This window comes from Bactrocera dorsalis, chromosome 4, assembly GCF_023373825.1.
Source record: "Bactrocera dorsalis isolate Fly_Bdor chromosome 4, ASM2337382v1, whole genome shotgun sequence".
Taxonomy (NCBI): Eukaryota; Metazoa; Arthropoda; class Insecta; order Diptera; family Tephritidae; genus Bactrocera; species Bactrocera dorsalis.
In genome coordinates this window covers 68745586-68768481 of record NC_064306.1, presented here as the reverse complement: position 1 = coordinate 68768481, position 22896 = coordinate 68745586, and the positions used below count along the sequence as shown (strand labels likewise).

Here is a 22896-nt window from a genome sequence, read left to right as displayed (position 1 = left end):
TGGTCCATCCATTGTGTCCAATTTTTGTCTAACGGTGTGATCTCACACGACCTTGGTGGCCAATCGACCGGCCCGAAACGTGAAATTGTCTACTCATCGAAACGTTCTCTTATTAAATCCATTGATTGATGCCATGTGTGGGAAGTGGTGCCGTCTTGTTGAAATCAAATGTCGCAGGTTTCACGAGCTTCAATTTCAGTCATCAAATAGTCGGCCATGGCACGATAACGGTCGCCATTGACGGTTACGTTCTCACCTGCATAATTTAAAAAAAAAAAAATATATGCCCCGATGACTCCACTGGCTCACAAACCGCACCAAACCGTTGTTTTTTCTGGATGAAATGGCAGATCTTGAATCTCTTCAGATTTATTTTCGTCCCAAATTCGTCAACTCTGCTTGTTTTATACCCATTGAGCCAAAAATGTCCAGTCCTAGTTGTTGTGAACGACGCCGAATCGGCTCTCTAAGGCCTTCGTGTGCACCCTCAGCTACGGCTGTTATACTATTTTCTTCACTGCTAGCTGGATGTGTTTTTTCGTACGAATGTTATCCAATAATGCTAACCAGCCCTTCAGCAACCGGCGTTTAGTGTTCAAAAACACGATTCAAAGATCAACAAAAAATTTTTACTAATGAAAACACGATTATGCAAGATTATTTAATACTTTGAATGCCGATTTTCATTATCTTTTAGTTTCATGGTGGGTCTTGATAAAGTGGGCACTTATTCATGCACACACCTACGTATATACATATATTTGTTATACATGTACGTCTTAACGGCACTCTGCTAATTTATTGTACTGGCGCTTATCAACGGTTAACAACGAAGATACTACAGAGTCATTAAAATAAAGTCGTGTCAATAAAGATTTAATGCACAACATACAAATAAAGACATATAATATTTGCCTAAAACAGCAACGAAGTGCCTGGAGATATATAATTGAATGGACACTTCTGAAGACTTTACGTTTGGATCGGTGCCTACCCCACTGAAGGTTTGGAGATGTTCGTACAAGGCTGATCTGAAAATACAGCTTAATTAATCATGTCTAGTAAATTAAATAAATGTAAGCAAAATATATACTTTTTATAAATTTGAAAAGTATATGCATAAATTTAGTAACAACATTTGTAGAAAATCATTTTTATTTTTTTGTTAAACCATTCTTGATGCCACTGATCTTTTCGATCGACACCAATTTAAAATTTTTTTTTGTTTTGAGTCACTCTGTATGTTAACGGATATTTATTCACTACTGTAGATGTCGCTCTGCTCCTTTCTTTTGTTAGCGAAGACAACCTCCTTTAAGCTTCTAATCAAATCAACAAGAGCAAATCAAATTGTTTCACTTATCAACAAATTTTAATGATATACTTATCTTCATAAACCCAAGATATGCATACAAATGGGGCTCAGTCAATTTAACCAAGTCCGTCTGTCTGTATATGTCGCGAACTAGTTCCGTAGTTTTAAAAATATCGATCTGAAAGTTTCACCCGTCTTTTACTTCACAAGAATTTGTCGGAACTGCGGTATCGGACATCTATAGCATCAAGTGCTTGTACGGAAAACTTTGTCATTTTATGAGATATCTTCAGGAAATGCGGCATAGATTATTATCTCCGAAGAAATTGTTAAGATCGACCCAGTATAATATATAGCTGTGATACAAACGGACCGATCAAAAACAATATAAAGATCTTTCCTACAACGTTATGCTATACAAAATTAATGTGTGAAGGGCATTATTGCAGCCGAAGTCAACGTTTTTTCTGGTGTTTTTTTTATTAATTAAACTTTTTACACTTTCCCTAATTGGTTCAAGAATTATACTGAGCAATATTTTAAGTTACCGGACCACTGCACTATATTTCAAGCTAAGGTCGTTCCTATTGCGACAGCCGCGAAGCTGACCTCAAATGCACCTGCAGGCAATTCCTGAGTCAACATAACGTGACAGCCAAGCAGCAATCGGGATATTGTTTCGCATAACGGCCAGAAATGTCTTCGGAAAAAGGGCAGCAGTGGGAAGTATTGCCAGAAGCAAGCAACTTCACTTCTACTTGGTGCCAGAGCACAAAGGCATCAAGTTCAATGAAATAGTTGAAGAGATTGTCAGGAAAGGTGTTCGGCTAACACTGGAAAACGTGCTTAACAGTGGAAAACCCATAAAATGTCTATGCGACGATCTGAATAGAAGTATGGTAAAGAAAATGAAAACCCGATGGAACGAGTTAGCCGGGTGCAAAACTACAAAAGTCATATGCAAAACGGTAGACGTAGTTCTATTAGGGTAGGTTAGGTTAGATGGCTGATCAAAGATCGCACATGAACTGATATATGTAGTCCTTCGTGAGGCTATAGAAAATAAGAACTCCTGTGTTCGAACTTACTGATTGGCAAAACGTTTAGTAGCCATAAAAATTTGCAAAGGCGCTTAATTTCAGCACCCGCCAGTTCGGTGGGATGTCTGCATGCATGCGCTTGCAAGTGTGTAAGTCTTTTCAAACCCGGGACAGTCAAGAGGAAGTGTTGAGTTGTTTCTACCGCATCTTCTTATTTCTATTAGTTACTCATTTAATAAAATGGTTAACAGGAAGTCTTTCGATTACAATACGAGGTTTGACAATTAAGTAATGAGACTGATTTTATTGCCGCGCATGTGGTAAACTTGCGACCTTTTCTTTCCGGCGAAAACGCGCTGGAATCGCTGTATTGCTTGCCAAGGGGACTTCTTTGAAGGGAATGGCAGAGTTGTAGAATAATTTTCAAGTATACGGTTTTTATGGAATCAGTATCATTACTTAATTGTCATACCTCGTAGGTATAAATCTATGGTTGGCTTGGCTTCACAAATTTCTGAACATTGACCATAAAGTAAACCATTTCTATTGGTACTCGATAGAAGAGATTGTAAGCACATGATCGGAATACTAACTGGTCAACACTGTCTGGCCCGCAGCATCTCTTGTGCACTTGTCCCGTATTGGCAAGACTATGCTGTAAGCATCTGAGTCCATACGCTATGATACACGAAAAGAGGTATCGATAGTGGATCGCGTAGTATATTAAAATACGCTTCAAATGCAGGTATACTAAAGGATGACTCCTCCAATTGGACCTAGTAACTGAATTCCATCTGACATGGCAAGGGCCAAACCTCGTCTACGCGTGGCTCATTGGCCGACCAGACCCTAACCCACACCGAACAAACTAAAAGGATATAAAATTGAATTGATCCTTTATTATGTAGACACTTTGCACACCGCGAGTCTGACGAAATTTTATTTTGCGCCGCCTGTTTCCATTCGAGCAGTCGCCTCGAAGAATTAAATGAAGATCGATATGATAAATTCATTATGTCATTGGCTGGATAAATGTGGCAGTAAAATTGTTTAGAATATGTATGCAGAATCTCTGAGGCAGTTTTAGAGATTAAAATTACATATGATTTATTATGCACCTACCTGATTTCAATATTAATCGTTGAGCTCGAATTCGGATGCTGAAGATGACCTTATAGAGTTTATATTTAAATAAATTTGAGGGTCTTCTCAACATATCTGTTATGCAAAGCTATCCTCTCGCTTACATGAAACTATAAATAATACACTCAAAAAATAAAAAATAAAAAAAACAACACAAAATTTGGATTTTCGCATTTTTTATCAATACATATTTAAGTTTATTGTAATCGTTTACGACAAATTTGTAAAATTTACGCTGACAGTATGTACAATAAAATATATAATATACACGTAAACTCAAAAATACGTACAAATATATAAAATAATAATCATAACACATATGTATAAAGAAGCTTAAGAGCACTGAGGACGATTCTAACTGCGAACGAAAATTTCAATTAAAACAAAAGTGGAAACAATTATAAAATAAAATAACTTAAATCTATACAAAACGATAAGCTTCTACATATGTACGTGTGTGTGTGTGTGGAGTGAAACAAAAATATACAGTTATAAGGTGTTTATAATCACAAAGCAATTACAACGCTGAACGGCAGCGCTGCAAGTGCGCAAGAGACAGCTACATAAGTGAAGAAAGCTGAATAGTTTACAGTTATGTATGTTTTTGCATTCGATCTCATGGAAAAGAACTTGGAGGTGGAGGAAGTTATCAAATTAACTGGAGTAGAAATTGTTTTGCAAAGAAATTTTCACATTTCACTGCGCGTGCGCGTGCGCGTGCGCGTAGCGCTTTAGTTGCGCTTCCTCAAAGCGAGACGGGCGTGTGGCAGACGTCTCGCTTGCTCTTTTGGCTCCTGTTCGGACTCCTCGGCGGCGGCATCATCGGCGGGCGCTGGTTCGGGCTTGCCGGGTTTCGACAATTTACGGCGGTTCACTGCGGACGAAAGTTCAAATAAAGTAAAATTATATACTCGTAATAAAGGCAAAAAAAAAAAAAACAAAATAGAATGGAATAGTTATTATAGAATACTCACAGGCTGAATTGCCGCCCTTGAAGCCTTTCGACGATGGAGCTGGCGCAGATTCGGCACCTTCATCGGCGTCTTCGTCGTTAGAGGGCGCTGGCTTGCTCTTTGGTGTTGGCTTCTCAACAGCTGTGTGTAATTAAAAACAGGTACGAGTATTTAAGTATACATACAGATAGATGTTTGTTGTTTGTGTTGTTGGTTGCACACTTACATCTATGTTTCTTGGCGTCTTGTTGACGACGTTTCAGCGAGTTCAAGAAGTCATCGTTCGAACGGAATGGCCGTATGACTGGTCCTATCACCTTTTTGGGTGCCTCTGTGGTTGTTGTAGTGCTGCTTGCGCCTAAGCCTTCCTCATCGCCCTCCTCACCCTCGGCAGCAATGCCTTCACCGTCATCGTACTCATTGTCCTCCTCTGGCGCAGCTGTTGTTGTTGTGGTTTTTGCCGCCTTACCACCGACTGGGCGCCGCAGTGCCGGCCGCTTGGGACCGCTTGGCGCAGCACCTTCCTCTTGTGCGTATGTGAGGGAGAAGCAGCAGACCAACGCTAGAACGACCAGCAAAAGTGTGCTGCCAATGGAGAAGGGAGAGGGGAATTATTAGCATTAAAAACAAATTAAATAAAACACAAACGGCAATATGTAGCTAAAAAAAAATAGTTTCGAGTAAACAAGTTTGGTGTGGCCATAAAGTCAGCTTGTGCGGCAATTATTGTGGAATTTTTGGGCTGCCGTTGCAAGATTGCCACTTAATCGGCATTAACAAATTCAAGCAATAAATAAGCGAAATAAGCAAGAGAAGTAACCGCACAACAACACAATAGCGTGTGTGGTGAAGGTTCAGTTGTGCTGGTGAAGGACGCAGCTGCCTGTGATAGTCTTAGAGATTAGCTGAAAAAAGTTACGTATACGCCATGTTGGCGGCGGTGGTGACTGTGTGGCGCTGCTGTGCCGCTGTCGCGTCTAACGGTCGTTTACTAAGTTATTAGCGCGCTTATAACCTGCTGCGCGGCTTACAAACTTTTGTTTTTTATTGTTTTTGTTGCTGTTGGTCAGCTTAGCTGTTTCATTTAGCTGCCGCACTTAGCAACGCCACAAAGCCAAGTCCGAATTTAAAAAGTGCTTATGCAAAATAACCCGTTTCAAACAACGGTTAAGCGCAACAACAGCAACAAAACATATTTATTGCAAGTAACATTTCAAATACGTATAAAAAAAGTAATATTGAGTAACAACAACAACACACAAGTATGCGAAGTAGCAAAGAATTAACATTCTCTGGTTTGGTTTGGACAAATGCATTTGCATTTCGAATAATAATAAAGTACACAGCATAATAAAAAAGTAGCTAAAGACATGCATACACACACACATGCATATATGCACATATGCACATATGCACACATACATATGTACATATATACTTATATGCATATAAATGCACACATTTGTTCTTCAGCGCAGAATAACCGTTTCTAACGCGCCTTTCGCTGCATTTACTGCTATTCTGTTGACCGCTTTTTCACCGTCACTTAGCAGCAGCGGCACGTTTGTAACCGTTAGAGCGGTAAATAATGCACTTAGACTTTGGATTGTGCACCGCTAGCTATCGAAACGCCAAAGTCAATGTTAGCTTGTACTATTCCAGCTGTTGGGCACTAAGCGTTTTCCTCCCATATGGATATAGTACTACATATATATTACAGTATGTACATTCAACATTTTGCTAGATTATTTCAACATTTACACATTGTCTAAGTAATGCAGCTCACGTTAGAAAAAAAATCGATGGAGTTCTATTTATTTATATTATATTTTTGTGAATGGTTGCAGAAGTGGATTTCTTAATTCAATATTAAGGGGCATATCTACTGTGAAATTTAAAAAAAAAATATGCACCTTATACCTTTGAAGGTAGGTAGGTAGGTAGGAGGGCAGCCTTATCGGGCTCAATAGCACTTGATATGCCATTTTGAACACTGTTCGTAGAACCTCCTGAATCTGCTATCACGTTTCACCTTCTTTCTCAAACCATTTTTGAGGCTTCGATGAAACTACTTATGTCCGATATGCTATTGGTGGAAATCCATTCAAGGTTTGATGCTTGGTGGATTCCAAGTGTTCTTGTCGGATCTGTGCTAGAGCTGGGCATTCGCAGAAAAATTGGAAGATTGTTTCCTTGTTCCCTGCTACTCCGCAGCCACGGCAGATGTCGTTGTAGGGCATACCCATTTTTGACGCTTTTTACCCAAATGGCCAGTGCCCTGTTGTGGTGGCTGTTGCTCTATAAATACTTTTTCTTGACCTATTTCATAAGCCCTTGGTTCTTTTCCTGTCATATTTTGGACATAATTGTTTAGTTATGACGCATTTTGTAATGTTTTTCCATCTGTTGTTTGCAATTTGTTGAAATTGTCTATTGATCTCTCCTTTGATCCATCCTAGCGGGCTTGGTATTAGCTCCGTGGATTCATTGAGGAAAGTTCCTGCCTGGTCCTGTGGCCGCGAACCCACGTGTAACTCAAAATATATTTAATTTTTTTCGAAAATTTCTCGGTATATTCTTGAAACACGTATAAATATACCCTGAAATTCTCATACAAGTCTGATTACTCGCCAAATGCTTTGCAGCTTGATTCTCCAGAATTCTCACCTCGGGACTATTAGTCATTCCGATCTGTGCAAAATGGAAGAACTGACACCTTAAATCAGGACGTCAAAAACCAATTGTGCCAGTTTGTTGCCCGAAATGGTCAAACATTTTTTTAGGCTGGTTTGGTTACGTTGGCCGAAAGATGGCAAAAGGTTGGATTGAAATGGAAAATATAAAATCTCGTAATCAATTATATATAAAAATCAAGTTTAAATTGCACTAGGAGAATGAAGTTACTTATTGAACGACCTAATATTTCAGTGGAACTTGCTATGAAGTCTCCAGATTTTGCAAAATTCCCAAAGGACATTTGTTTTGTGTAGAAAGGCTTTGCTGCTAATGGGAACTTTCCTTCCTTAAGTTGTTAAATGTCAAGCAATTTTATCTACAAATATAAAAATATATATAACTGATGTACTGACCGACATATTCCACAAAACGTTTGTTAGAAAAACGAAAATCAGTATAATATACATTATGTAGTATAAGTTGGGGTAGTATCGATCTGTTTTATCTATTTTTGCCAATACCATTCTACTAACATGCCATGTACTAATACAATGTTCCCTGGACTTAATTAAGGTACCTCACATACCATCATATGGCGTAAAGTCAGCCGGATATTCGAAAGTTCTGATGTTAGTTATATGGGTGCTAGGTCAAGACTTCGCCCGATTTTATTCATTTTAGGCACAAAGATACACAGTTGTGAGTAAAACTCGTAATTTAAGTTTTATTGTGATAATTCACATAGTACGATATAAAGTCACCCGGAAGTTCAGAAAATTTTTGTATTAGGCATAGGGTTCTAAGGGGAGTATTTACTCGATTCAAGCTATTTTCCACATATATACAGTTGCCAGAAAAGAATTTTTTTCTGAATTGCAACTATGAATCTCACACATTGGCCGATATTTTCAGTAAACAGTCAACTATAGGTACTGCGGTCCGCATATTCGGTACATAAGGGCTTGAACAGTTTAAGCTCGATTTAGACAATTTTTAGTCATAAGGTACCATACTTTAAAGGTGTTATTAAGCAAAGTTTTATCGTGATTGGTTTATGGGAAAGTGAAAGAATCGAAAGGAATTTAAAATCATGTTATATGGGAAGTTGGCGTGGTTGTACTTTCATTTCACACTGTTACATAGGATTATTAAAATAATGTCATGTATCGAATTTACATAGTTTAAATCGATCAAGCAGGTCACGAGATATCTGATTTTACGTTTGAGAGGGAAAGGGGCCACGCCAACTTTTTCAACACGCGCCTTTTGATACTGCGATCCTCTGTGCGAAACTACAGTTTTATATCTCAATTTAGCTCTTACTTATGGCACTTTATGTGTTTTCGGTTAATGGCGATTCGTGGGCGTGGCAGTTGTCCGATTACGTTCATCTACGAACACCGCCGTACTTTTCGACAATAACCATTGAACCAAGCTTCTTGAAGATATCTTGATTTTTATTCAAATTATAACATTCGCGGGCAGACGGACGGTCAGACAAACAGTCAACTCCTCTCGTCATATCATTTATATAATATTATATCAAAGCAACATGTGACACATGTAATATTTAAAAATGCATGTTCACAAAAAAGTAGTAGTTCCTGGAGGAAACGCCAGGCTTTTAAGCGCTAAAATGCAAAACAACGTATCATCAAAAAAAATCGAAATTGTGTTTTTATTGCTTACGATTCACCACAACATATTGCATATATGTAGCATAAAGTTTTCAGCTTCCGCTGTCAAATATAACCAATATGTAACCATTTCATAACCGAAACTCAAGCTTTGTTTCAATATGAGTGGCTTCTATTATATCGCTTTTCCTTCGCCTGTAAGCTTATGAAAAGTAATTTTACGTAATCTTGTATTTTATGTCACGATATACTATATATATTTTTTTTTCAAATTCATAAAAAATCGTATATATTTTTTAAAGTTTTATTTGCACACTTTTTGGTTAATAATTGAAAATTTTAGCTTTATGATTTGGCAACTTTCTCATGAACTTCAGCGGTAACGTATTACAACTGTCAGTTTATCTAACAACACCAATAACTTTTTACAATTTCATTTAAAACTAATTGGAATAAAAATATATTACATAAAAAGCCAACAATTAAAGCCGTTTAAAGTAAATAAAAGTAAATGGGTTTGCATGGATATTAATATGTATGTGTGCAGTTATATTATGTCTTCACATTGGAGACTACTCTGAATTAAAAAGAAAATAAATCACAAGTATTCACGCCACCGCAAACAAATGTACAAATATATGTATATATGTTTATATGTATAAATGTATTTATAACTACATATACATATATATGAGTGGGTGTGTAGAAATTCCCAGGAAATGTATTTAACATTAGCGCAACAAAACACCACAAGCGGTTGACCTCAGGGCCAATACATTTGGCGACCTGTTTCCACATGCCATACTTCTACCGGCTGCAAACACCTTTCCAACAACTTCATTTCGTGCCATTACAATTGCAAATCACATCACTTCACAACACGCCACGCCACGCCGCACAAAAGACACAGCTAATTTCATTTCGATGGACACATGGACGGACAAATTAATGATCACAATCATGTGCCTGCACGCCTGCCACCATTGTGCTGGAAGTTGCTGTTGTTGCTGTTGTTATTGCTATTGTCATCGATCAAGTTACATAACAAAATCGCTGGTGTACCTTCATCTGCGCTCAGCACTCAGCGGCATGTGTGTGTGTATGTGCAATTTGCGTCGCAGCTTTTCGAGCATTTTTCACCCGCGCGCCACAATTAAACGCCGAGCGCGCAAGAAGCAAACAAAAGAAAACGCCAAATCACAAAAGAAAAACACTTAATTGAGTATTTAGTGTCATTTGTATGCGCCGATGGCAGCCAACAGTCGGACGCTGCCGCACAAATTAGATTTAGCGCGAAGCGACCACAAAGAAATGCGCGCTGAATTCGAAGTGTTGTTGGATTTTTTTATTTTTTCAATTTTTTTTTGTTTTTATTTTGTGACTTATTTTCATTATTTTTATTGCTGTTAATTTATTGTAGAAAAAAACTGACTATTTTCGCATTTGTGCTGTTCTATTTGTATCACGAGTACGTCGCTTGACATTTCGGCTGCGCGCTCGTGCAACCGGTTTAACCGGGTGAAACACAGAAAAAAGCTACCGCGTACACATGAGCAGCTTCTAAATGTCTTTTAATGGCTGTGCATTGCTGTTGCTGTTGTTGTTTATTATTACCACTTTTTTGCGAGCAAGTAAAGAAGTAACTGAATTTAATGGCACAAAGCAGCAATAGACACACACACACACACGCAGACACATAGCACATACACACAACGTTCAAGAAATTGTTGAGCAGAAGACAATTTGTTGTTGTTGCAGAAATTGATTGGCTGCTGCTTTGGCGATTTCAGCATGCTTCGTTATTTGCTTGTTTTGTTGTTGCAAGCACACATTCTTGCAGTTCAACACACACACACACAACTGAGTTTGCAGTATTTTCTATTATTGCCTAAAGATACCTTCAAAGAAATCGCAAGTAATAAAAAATATATATGTACATATGTGTATGTGTATTTGTACAAAGTTGTTTATGAGTATCCAGCTTTGCTTGCAAATTAACCTGTTATATAATCTTGGCTGCAGAGTTATCATTAACGTCATCAGCAGTAAAAATCCCCGCACTCACACACACACAAGCATACATTTACACATTTGTGTCTACATAAACCAGTTAGTACCGCATTCCGAGCAATAATTTTGGTGTTCATCGGTGCCTGTCGTCAGCTCAGCTCACCTCAGCCGGCTTAAGGAATATTTTTGACGAGTTCTCACTTTTTTCCTACTAGCAAGTTTGTCTATTATTGAGGTTAGGGTGTGAGGTTAGAGCAGCTATTGATAATAAATACATATTAATGATATTAGTTACCACCAATCGAATTTAAACTCTCTTTGAGTATTTTTAAACCAAAAGCTGGACTTTAATAGTAAAAGCTGACAGAGCTTGCAAACCATACGCCTCCACTAACCACCATTTACTTTAATTTTTATTGCAATTAAGTTACACTTTAACCTGGGCAGGGTTCGCAACCCATCGCTCTGCATTAAGGCGCTGCTTAGCACTCAGCATTTGGTCGCTGGTCATTATAGACAAAGTGCTTGTGACATCCAAATAATTTTCTGGCCATAGAGTTTGCAAGCTGAGTCAGCGAGTACTCCTTAAACCCACACTTATATATCCATAATATATTTGTGTGTAGCGGCATGCAATGCGCGCTTAACGAAGTAATTGAAATTGGGCTTAGCGTTAGCATTATGTTTCAACGTCACGAATTACAAACGTGACTCTTCGCTGAGCGGCGCTGTCGCTCGTATTGCGCCGCGTTGAACATAATTCTTTTATTGTTTCCCAAACTAGGGATGGTCAGTTGTAGTTCAATTATATACATGTGTACATATGTACAAAAATATGTAAGATGGTATGTTCTAGCGCTAAAGGCGTTGCTTGTTTATACAGCCATTATAAAAGTTGTAACCAAATTTGTTGGTGTAGAAATACCATATCGTCACCTAAAATGCAAAATAACGTAACTCCATTTTACATAAGTTTACAGGCGAAGAAAAAACGATACAATAGAATTCTTTCATATTAAAACAAAATTTCAGTTTTGGTTATAAAATGGTTATATATTGGTTATGAAATGGTTATATATTGGTTATAAAATGGTTATATATTGGTTATAAAATGGTTATATATTGGTTATAAAATGGTTATATATTGGTTATGAAATGGTTATATATTGGTTATGAAATGGTTATATATTGGTTATAAAATGGTTATATATTGGTTATATCTGACAGCGGAAGCTGAAAATTTTATGCTACATACTATATGTAACATGTTCTGGTGAATCGTAAGCAATGAAAAACTCAATTTTGATTTTTTGATAATATGTTGCTTTGCATTTTAAGTGACGATAGGTAAATGGATGCTCATTTTGATTACGGCTATACTACAGCTTGGTTCCGGAAGAGTAATTAGGCGATAAGTAACTAAAGCAAAGAAAACTATATTTGTACAGATGGAAATGCTGTACATAGAGTTGCCACTTATTAAATATATGTATATTATGAAAGTGGTTAAAGTAATACAGCATATGCGCCTAACGTTGAAACGCTTTCACAAAAATATTCATGCAGTCTCTTACTTCTACATTGTAACAAAAAAGTACCCAGAAATTGTAAATAAAACGAAAAATATAAAATTATTAAACCATATTTATATTGTCGCATTCAAAGTAATCCCCACCAGATGTAATACACTTATGCCAACGATTTTTCCAGTCTTCGAAACACTTTTCATAAGCACTTCTTGGGATGGCCTTCACCTCCTTTAGCGAATTTGGTTTTATATCTGCGATCGACTGAAAATGGATTCCACGGAGCGGCAGTTTCAGTTTGGGGAACAAGAAATAATCACACGAACCCAAAACATTACAGAAAATATGCTTGCAGTTTACACTACTCAACAAATCGGAAGGAAAAATTTGCGACTGATGTGCTGAGAGGTCTGTGGGGTATTTTAGTAAATGGCGGTGGTTTGACCCCTACATCCCTTGACTACAACGCAACAAATCCTACACCTTAGAAAATTTTTACTATAATTTTTGCTTTTAGCAACCCAAAATTAGCAAGAAATAGCCTATAATAACACAGTCTCAAAATGATTGTAAACTAGTCTTATAATACAACCTAGCAAAGAAAAGAAGATGAAAGTTTAAAAATTAATGAAAATTATTAACTTCGGCTTAATAACAATTATTTCATTGCTATACTTTAGAAAGGTGTTTATGATTCATAGCTGAAGAGCAATTAAAAGTATAATATAAAATAATAAATAATAAAATGCATGCAAGGCACGTTCTGATAATTGTTATGCCTACAAATAAGCAAACACACAAACAAAAAATTTAGATATTTTTATGAATGAATGTAGGAAAAGCTTTTAACTAGGTCCAATAACTGTTAATTTTTTATGGTATCATGACTAAGGCCGTTACTACGTGCATTCTCACTTTTCTATGAGACGTGTTAGCTTATTGCTAGAAGCAAGAAAGCTGCATAGAAATGTTTAAGCGGTCAGAGTACATCGATGCATATATTTTTTTATAAAGAGCTAAACTATTTCTAAAATAAAATATTTTTAATTTTTCGAAAAAAAAATTTACATTTCGAAAAAAAATAATTTTTGAAAGATTTTTAATTTTTAATTTTTTGAGACAAAAAATACATTTTTTTGAAAATTGAATTTTTAATTTTTCGAAAAAAATATTTATTATTTAATTTTTTCGAAAAAAATTTGAATTTAAAAAAAAAATAATTTTTGAGATTCTTAATTTTTAATTTTTTGAGACAAAAAAATATATTTTTTTGAAAATTGAATTTCTAATTTTTCGAAAAAAAAATATTCTTATTTTTTGAAAATTGAATTTATAATATTTCGAAAAAAATTTTTTTTTTAACATTTGGAAAAATTTTTTTTTTAATTGGAGTTAGTGGATCGGACCTGGGAAAATCTTATACTGGTACGTTTTAATTATCTATAATCTTACTTTCGTATGCTTTCTAAACACATACCAAAATTATAGCTACCAAAAATATTCACATGTTCATTTATCCAACTGTTATTTGCCCTTGTTGTTGGCGTTATTGCATGCAGAGGCTAGCATTGAGTATCTTAAAGATCTTGCTACACTCCCACTGTTTGTCAGCTCGAGGTAAAAGGTGGGTCACACGTAACGAGGATGATTTGTATTTGTGCCAAAGATAATGCCAAAGAGATAATGGTGTAGGAGTGGTTGATTGACAAGCAAGAGCTCACATGATGGAGGACGCGCAAGCAAAGATAGCAATAAAATAAGTGAAGCAATTTCAAACCACTGGCATTTTAGTAAAAGAAAAAGTACCTTTTCAAAATAGACTAGTAAAGAGCATATGAATGTAAAAAAAAAGATTTTTATATTAAAATTGATTCAAAATAGGCTAGTGAAGAGCCTTCGAAAATGAAAAATTTAGATTATTTGATACAAAAATTTTCAAAATAGACTAGTGCAGAGCCTTTTTGGAAAAGAAAAAAGATTGAAAATTTGTTTTTTTTTCATTTTAAATCAAAATAAGGTTACCTCGCCACTGAATTATTTAATGTTGGTTATTTTGTCTTCATCCTACAATGTTTTTTTTATTTTAAACACGATCAAACCTGGTCTATAATTATTTTAACCATTGAAATTTTTAATTTACAAATTTATTTTTTTGTAGTTTACTACTGAAGGTTGAAATGATTGAAAAAAGCAATAAACATATTTGTAAGTGTTAGCTTTTATCATAACACGATCACAAATATTTTTTGATCACAAATTGACATTATTAGCTTGCAAATTGTTTACTTTATAAAAAAATAGTGAAATGTAATTTAGCGCGAAACCACAACTTTCAAGGATAAAATGCACAAAATTTCAATGAATAAGCAATTCGTTGCCACTTTTTCCACATATTCCGTTTCGCCATCTGCCATATTTAATTTCGGTATTTTTTCATCATCAAATCATTCACCTAGTTTAATTTTTACACGCGAAATTAGGTTAACCTATTCACTAATGATTTGTATTCAAACGCCGGTTTGTCGCTTAAGTCTTTTGTTATGCCAATACAAATGCGATGAAGTGGCAAGCAAACGTGCGCGGTGAGTGTGTGCGTTACTTGCAGCGGTAAGTATTTTCACAATACTGCAATTAGGAAATATAACGCGTTAGTGTAATGTTAAAAAACGTTAAAAAGCGGAGGAGTAATGAAAATTAAATATCTAGAGGTTAGGATAAATAGATAAAAATATTAGTTTTAATTTAATTTAAATTTTTTTTTATAAAAAAAAAATCAATTTATGTTTTCCTCAGTTAAGTAAAAAAATGCTAATAGTTAATAATTAAAAAATATTAATATGATTTAAAAAATATATGTATTTATTTATTTTCTTTTTGGTTATCCGGCTGGAAATTACGACTTTGAATCGCATTGGTTAGGTACAGAGCATAATTAAATTATTATATATTATATATTAAAATAAAAAAATTTAATACCGAATTTTAAAAATTATTTGAAAAAGTAAAGCAAAATAGTTTTTCATAAACTTAAACATTTCTATTAAGAAAAAATTATTTGATTATTTTTTTTTAATTTTTTAATATTTTAATTTAATTACCGTTATAATTTAATTTAATAATTTCTAAATAAATTTTTTTTATAAACAAAAAGTTATTTTGTTTTTTTTTCATTTCTTAATTAATTTACTGTTATAAATTAATATAATCATTTCAGAATTATCAATTTAAAATATTTATATTAACAAAAAATACTTATTTATTTTTTCTAAATTTTTTTTTAATATTTTAATTTAATTACCGCTATAATTTAATTTAATAATTTCTAAATAAAATTTTTTTATAAACAAACAGTCATTTTGTTTTTTTCATTACTTTACTGTTATAAATTAATATAATCATTTCAGAATTATCAATTTAAAATATTTATATTTACAAGAAATTGTCTGTTTAATTTTTTTTTTAATATTTTAATTTGTTTACCGTTATAATTTATAATAATAATTTCAAAATTGTCAATTTAAAATATTTACATTTACAAAAAATACTTATTTATTTTTTCTAAATTTTTTTTAATATTTTTATTTATTTACCGTTATAATTCATTTTAATGATTTCAAAATTACCAATTTCAGATTTTCATATTTACAAAAAAATTATTTGATTAATTTTTTTAAGTTTTTTAATATTTTAATTTATTTACCGTTATAATTCTTTTTAATGATTTCGAAATTATCAATTTCAGATTTTTACATTTAAAAAAAATTATTTTGTTTATTTAATATTTTACATTTTGTTTTAATATTTTTATTTATTTTTATTGAATTTAATTTTATTACGCACTCGTTACCCAAAATTGCACAATTTGAAATATTCCAAGCGCCGAAAAGGCATGCATTATATGAAAATATTATTAATATGCATTTATTTTTGTTTTTGTTTAGTACGAGTAAGTTGAAGTATTTTGAAAACAAAACTAATCCTGCATTAGCACAGAAATCTCTCGAACCGTAAGTGTAATCGCTCAATATGACTGCAAAAATGCCGTTTGCCATTGCCTGCGGCGGTTGCAGTAATCGCGGCACACTCAAATTTTCATAAACGCGCACATACTCAACACCACAACATATATGTGCATGTATTAGTGCGTATTAAGAATTGAAATTGAACAGCATTGCTGCGGGCATATGATTTGCCTACATCTGTCTGGCAGGCCGCAGGCGGCGCAACTCCGCACGAGCGTATGTGCGTGTGTGTGTGTGTGTGCGTTGGTATGCTGGAGCCGTTAATTTAAACGCGTGTTAAATTTGTAATTAAACTAATAATTTGCAATGCGAATATAAATAGCTTTGGCTGCACACGCGCTCACCAAGCCGGTTCACCGGGTACCACTTTGGGCCAAAGTAGTGGTCACAAGCAACAAAAAACTGCCAACAAGCAATTGAAAATTACAAGTCAATTTTACGCAGAAAAAATCGCTAAAAAAGTGGCATGTAAATAACGTATTGCGTTTACAATCGAAATGGCAGCGTTCGGTGCGCTGTGAGCGCGTGTCCAATCGCTTTGTGCAGGCACTATACATGTGTGTGCATACGTAGCTGTGTGTATGGGTGTCTGGCCGCTCCATCAAGTGGATTGTTCTGGCCAATATGGCTGCAGCTGCCGTGGCTGTGCGATTGGTGCCGCAGCTGCAGACAAAGCTGGCGATGGACAAATCGGTGATACCAAACGGCCTTGAAACCATTTCTCCGCATAGCGGGTCGTATAAAAGTCGCTAGCAAATGCTATGCTAACACCTAATTACTTACTTATAATTGCTTATAGTTTAGTTATTTAGTTATATAAATTGAGCAAGAGTATTTAATAGAAAATATCATTTGGGTTAAACAAAATATTTTGAAATGAAGGGATGTATTGAAGATACTGCATAACTGTTACTGAAACTGTTACTGAAAAGGCACAGTAATAATATAAAAATGCTACATTTAGGCGCCTTCTTGTAACCATTTTTCTCTCTTGGATTCATTATTATCCTAAAAAGTGTATTCTATCAGCATTAAGTTGCCTTTGAATTCCTGAAAGATTTTTTGAGTTCGCACAATCTATTTTTTATGCTGAAGAGGGTATATTCACTTTGCCACGAATATTGTGGCACCTAGGAGGAAACGTAGGAGATCATATAATATACATATATGCATATTTAATTGTTCAGCATGATGAACTGTGTCGTTTTAGCTATGAGCGTCTATCCGTCCGTCTGTCTATATGTACACGAATTAGTCCCTCAGTTTATGAGACATCGATCTGAAGGTTTGCACCTGTCTTTTTCTTTACAAGAAGTTGCTCTTTTGTCGAAACTGTCGATATTGGACCACTATAGCATATAGCTGCCATACAAACTGAACGATCGGAAGTACGTGGTTGTATGGAAAAATGTTTCATTTGACGAGATATCTGCATGAAATTTGGAATTTTTCGTAGAAATTGTTCATATTCTTCGAAGAGCATAGACATAGTGGAAGTGCATATGAGTTCTTCGGCGGACCCTTAGCCACGTTTGACTCTGATAATGTGGAAATTGCGAGACTATAAGTACTCCTCACTGCTTTCTGCACAAAATCTTCTAAAATAAAATCATCTCCAGAAAAGTTCTAGCAATTTTAGTAAGAGTTCTTGAAGACAATATGCACCTTTGTTCGACTTCATGCATGATTTTACATATTTTTTGAGCCAGTTTTGAGGAAAAATCAACATTATAGTTATACACTGTAAAAAATCATCATTATAGCAAAGAAAACCCAAGTACAGCATTTTAAAATGGGTATCACTTCTTCGTATTATCATTTGAAGTTGATTTTCTAAAAATATTGGGTAGTCGAAAAAATCTTTTCGTATTTTGTCAATAGCTGTTGTTGCAGTCGTATATTTTCAGTGCTACCAATCACATTGTGTCATACCATACACACATATATATAATTTTAAGCTTCATTAAACCAAAATTCAATTTGGGGAAGAAATACGAAAATACTTTTTCGTCTACCTCAATTGCGAATTGGCGTGCCAACTGTCATGATAGTACATCATTCTTACTAGCAAATAGTGATTTACGTCGTCGAAATCTTTGTTTTGAAATACGCTGCAGGAAAATTTAGGATTTTTGAATTGTGTTCAAGCCACTAACTTCGATTTCGATCGGTTGATTTGGGTGAATTCTTCTGCTTCAAAAATCGTGCTTACTAGTAATAATATTAGTAGCACACTTTCTAACATGTTTCGCTAAAAGCCAAGTTTAATCATTTTGCTGCAGAGCAATAATTTTGTGTTACTAAAAATTTTATTCATTTTGCGAGCATTAAATCGCGGCTTCAATAATATTTTCAATGATACGCGCCTAAACTTGTGAATTTTTACATATGTATGCATGTACGATTATTTGTGCTTATTTTATAAAATTTCGGCAAAATTAATTGAATTTTTATTGCTACTACAAATGCAGCTGCTGCAACTGCCTACACCCCTCCATCTGCGCCCCCTACGTTTTTTCAATCAATTCTTCATAACAACCAAGCATTGTCGCTGCGCTGTGGCATTGCTTCTTGACGTACTTTTTGTACTTGGTACATTGTGTTTTCTTCATTTTTGTCTTATTTTCAGCGCATCTCGTGGATTTTTTTTTTTTTTTTCAGCGTCAAGTTTTTTTCTTGAAATGTTTTTCGTTGGTCTGCAACCAGTTTTCCACTTTGCCATTTTAACCATTAATGTTAATTTAAAATGAATAGTAAAGTTCAAATAGACAAATCTTCTTTTAGTAGCGTCGTTTTGTGTTGTTGTTGTTGTTTGCGTTGTTTTTGCATTGATATCTGTTTTGGCGTGTTTTTTTTTTGTTTTTTCGAATAAAATTGCTATGTTGATTTCTCATGGGAAACAAGTAAGTTTCAAGAAATTAAATAACATGTTTGTCCAGCGATAATCTTTGCTGGTTATATAATAATGCATACGATTTGCCGAGTAACAGTTAATTTTAGACTTGTTCGATGAGTCGCTCATATGCGGTTGTGGTGTGCAGCAGCTTATGCAGAATACAATTTACGAGAATAATATGTGATTATCATTGCTTGCCTTGAACCAAAGAAAGTTGAGGCTGCATTTTATGAGGAATATGAAATAGGCTGCAGATATATGGGTATATATTGTATGAAATATTTCATACAAAATAGTTAAAGCAACTTTATTTTGAAAATATATTAGGTGAGCAAATACTCTTGGCGAAATGACTAGAAATATTTAATCATATTAGTTTATAAAGAGTATTTATTTCAGTCGTCTGCAACGAAGGCTACGTTTACACTACACAACAAAACACTTAATTTTTTTAAATTAAGTTGAAATGTAAAGACAAAGTTAACTTCTAACAGTAAATATTATTAATACAAAAATTGATTTACTTTTTAAAAGTAATTGTTAATGTTGCCAGAAGTAAGCAACTTCACTTATACTGGGCGCCAGGCGACAAAGGCATCGAAGGCTATGAAATAGTGGACAAGATTGCTAAGATTGGTGTAAGGCTAACATACGAAAACGTTATTTTTTTGGGAATCCCATACATTGTCCATACAACGATCTGAACAGAAGCTTGGTAAAGAAAACCAAAACACGATAGAACGAGCTATCAGGGGGCAAAATTGCAAAAGTCATATGCAACACGGTAGATCGGAAGTACACACTCGCTAGAAGAAACTGTAGAAACATGATGGGACTAGTCTCTGTCTGGGAAACAATGGAACATCTCTAGTGCACTTGTCCCGCATTGGCAAGGCTACGCTGTAAGCTTTTGGGGTCCCTAAAGTATGATACACTGGAGGTGGTATCGATAAAGAGGCCGCGGAGTCTGTTAAAATTCGCACAAAACGCAGAATGTATATTACACATAAAATCATGTTAAGTTAGGTTAGTTTTAGTGAAGTTAGGTTATATTTTCTCAAATAAAACGAGATTTATGTGCGCTTATTGAGCAAAAATATGAAAAATTTCTTACAAAATCTGTTACGAATTTGAGCTCAAAAGTTCTCCATCATATACAGCTATTTTTTTTTTTATTTTAGTATATTGTAGTGATTTGACCTTAGTACCCCTTAACAATAAGACAAAATAAATTTGGGAAATTTCGGTTGAATTTAGCAAAAACAGTCTCTAATATCACTGTCGTAAGATGACTGTTAATTAGTGTCATCAATATTTTTTTCACTTTAAAAATTACAAAAAAAAAAATTTAAATAAATTTAATGATGTAAAAAATAATGAATTGCAAAAATAAAATATTTTTTCATAAAATTGTTTTCTCGTTTGCGATTTTTTTAAATAAAATAAATAAATAAATTATCAAAATATTTTAAATCCAAAACTATATTTTCCAAATTAAAAAAAAAAAATTGTAATGTCGAGTTAGATAAAAAAAAGACTAAAGTTATATTACTAAAATTTTGTTGGATAAAAATGTTTCTTCAATATTTAAATATTTTTTGTACTGTAGAATTACATTTTTAAATTACAAAAATTTTAAATTACTAAAAAATCTTTATCATTAAATTGTTTTCTCGTTTGCGTTTTTTTTTTAAATAAAATAAATAAATAAATTAAATTTTTTATTTTAACCACCAAAATATTTTAGATCAAAAACATATTAATTACAAAATTTTTGTTAGACGAAAAATCCATATTTTTTTCAAAATTTAAAATAAATAAATTACCAAAATTATTTAGATCAAAAAAACATATTAATTACAAAATTTTTGTTAGATGAAAAATCCATATTTTTTCAATATTTAAAATAATAATTTTATATTGTCGAATTACATTTTTAAATAAAAAAAATTATTTTTTAAAATATTATTATATTAAAAAACATATTTTCCAAATTTCATAAAAAATTTTGTATACCGCATATTTTCAAATATTGTAACACATTTTGTACTGTCTAATAACATTTTTGAATAAAAAATAATAATAAATTACGGAAATATTATTTTTTCAAAAAACCATATTTTTAACATTTTGTATTGTGAATTACACCGAAGTTTTTGGAAAATTATTTTTATCAGCTATATTTTATTCTTAACAAAACTCTACAGATAGCTGAGATTTAAGTAAGTTTTTTATTTTTTATTTATGCTAATATGACTAAAAATATTCTCAAATACTACATATTAATGCAAATTAAATATTATTGTCACAAGACAATCAGACAATCCCAAGTGCAGTACTTATATAATCTATAAATATATAATTAAGAAAATTCAAAGGTCCTCTTCAACTTATTAATGCATGCATGCACCTAACACTGCTTTATAATCGAATGCAGTTATACTTGTACTTTATGCAGTAAAGCTGCCAAGCACTTTGTGAGAATCGAAAGACTTAAGACACGAACTCGTGTGCAGTCCAACCCAAATACTTGGCGTGTTTGCATTTCCGACAGCTTTGCTTTGCACAACTTCACCTTATTACTATTCTATATTTCAATGCATTTGAAAATCAATATTTATATATAACTGCATGTAAGCATATAGTACTGACTGTTCAGGAACTCAAATATGCAAGATTGCCACATCAAAGCAAGTTCACTGCACTGCCGCCATGAATTCGGCATGATTGCAACTTATTCATGAACTATTACGGACTGTGCAGTCCACTCAATAAATACGAAAAACATTAAAAATAACAGTATTATCAAAGTATGTATGTATGTATGTATAAATAGAAGTAGAAGGAGACACTCACATGTTGAAGAACTTCATTTTTGAATTTTGTTGAGTGTGTGCTGTGTTTTAACGGTAATTAAAAACGAAAAGCGCTAATCAACGAATTTAGCTCAACGAACAAACGCGGAATTACACAAAGTCTTTGTTGTAGCGATTGTTTTTGTATTTTTCGTATTTTTTTTTTTTAATTGTTTGTTTGTCTCGCCGAGCTTTTGCAGCGTATTGCAGTTAACAAATTTGAAATATTACAAACGTTTACAGGCGTTTAATTTGCTGTCTGGTTGATTGGTTTCTTTAACGATTTCGCCACCGTACTTGAGCGCTGAGCTGAGCTGAGCTGGAGTTGAGCGTGTGAGGCCACAATCACTTCTTAACAACGACTGTTTGGCATTTCAAATTCGCTAGATTCAAGAAAACAATTTCGAATCGGTCTGCTGACGGCACAGCGACGGACGTGTCGACGATTACGATGACGGTGACGGTGGCGGTTTCTGCGTTGCTGATTTGTTGCTGATGGCGGTGGTGCTGGTGCTGGTAGTGACGGTGGTGCGGCGACTAGCCTGTGACTCTAGCACTAGCTCTGGCTCTGGCGCTGGCTCTGCCGCTGCCTGTGGCACTGGCTGTGTCTATGGTGACGCAGGCGCCGTGTCGACTTCGCTCACACCAATGCGCTAGGCAATGGCAAGTACACACATGCATTTACCCATTTACCCATGTGTAGTTGGTTAGGTGTCAGCGGTGTTGCCGAGGTGTTGGTGAATATTGATTTGAAGTTAAGTAGTTGCTGAGCGTGTTCATTAATCTGCAGCGCGCACACTTACACACTTACACACTTACATAT

The 22896-nt window shown here is 34.3% G+C and overlaps 1 protein-coding gene across 1 annotated transcript; it reads right to left on the bottom strand.

The window, feature by feature from the left end:
* Positions 1–3657: 3657 nt before the first annotated feature.
* Positions 3658–22546, bottom strand: LOC105224910 (brain acid soluble protein 1 homolog). Its single transcript, XM_011203156.4, has 4 exons — positions 22075–22546; positions 4678–5036; positions 4473–4592; positions 3658–4372 (listed from the first exon to the last, which is right to left on the bottom strand). The coding sequence occupies exons 1-4, from the start codon at positions 22089–22091 to the stop codon at positions 4230–4232; spliced, it is 639 nt and encodes a 212-aa protein (XP_011201458.1). The 5' UTR covers positions 22092–22546; the 3' UTR covers positions 3658–4229.
* Positions 22547–22896: the final 350 nt, after the last annotated feature.

Excerpts from the sequence above, each read along its gene's own strand:
- LOC105224910 (XM_011203156.4), bottom strand. Across the intron at positions 4,593-4,677 it reads AGACGCCAAGAAACATAGAT|CTGTTGAGAAGCCAACACCA; the intron begins GTAAGTGTGCAA and ends AATTACACACAG. Across the intron at positions 4,373-4,472 it reads CAAGGGCGGCAATTCAGCCT|TGAACCGCCGTAAATTGTCG; the intron begins GTGAGTATTCTA and ends TTTCGTCCGCAG.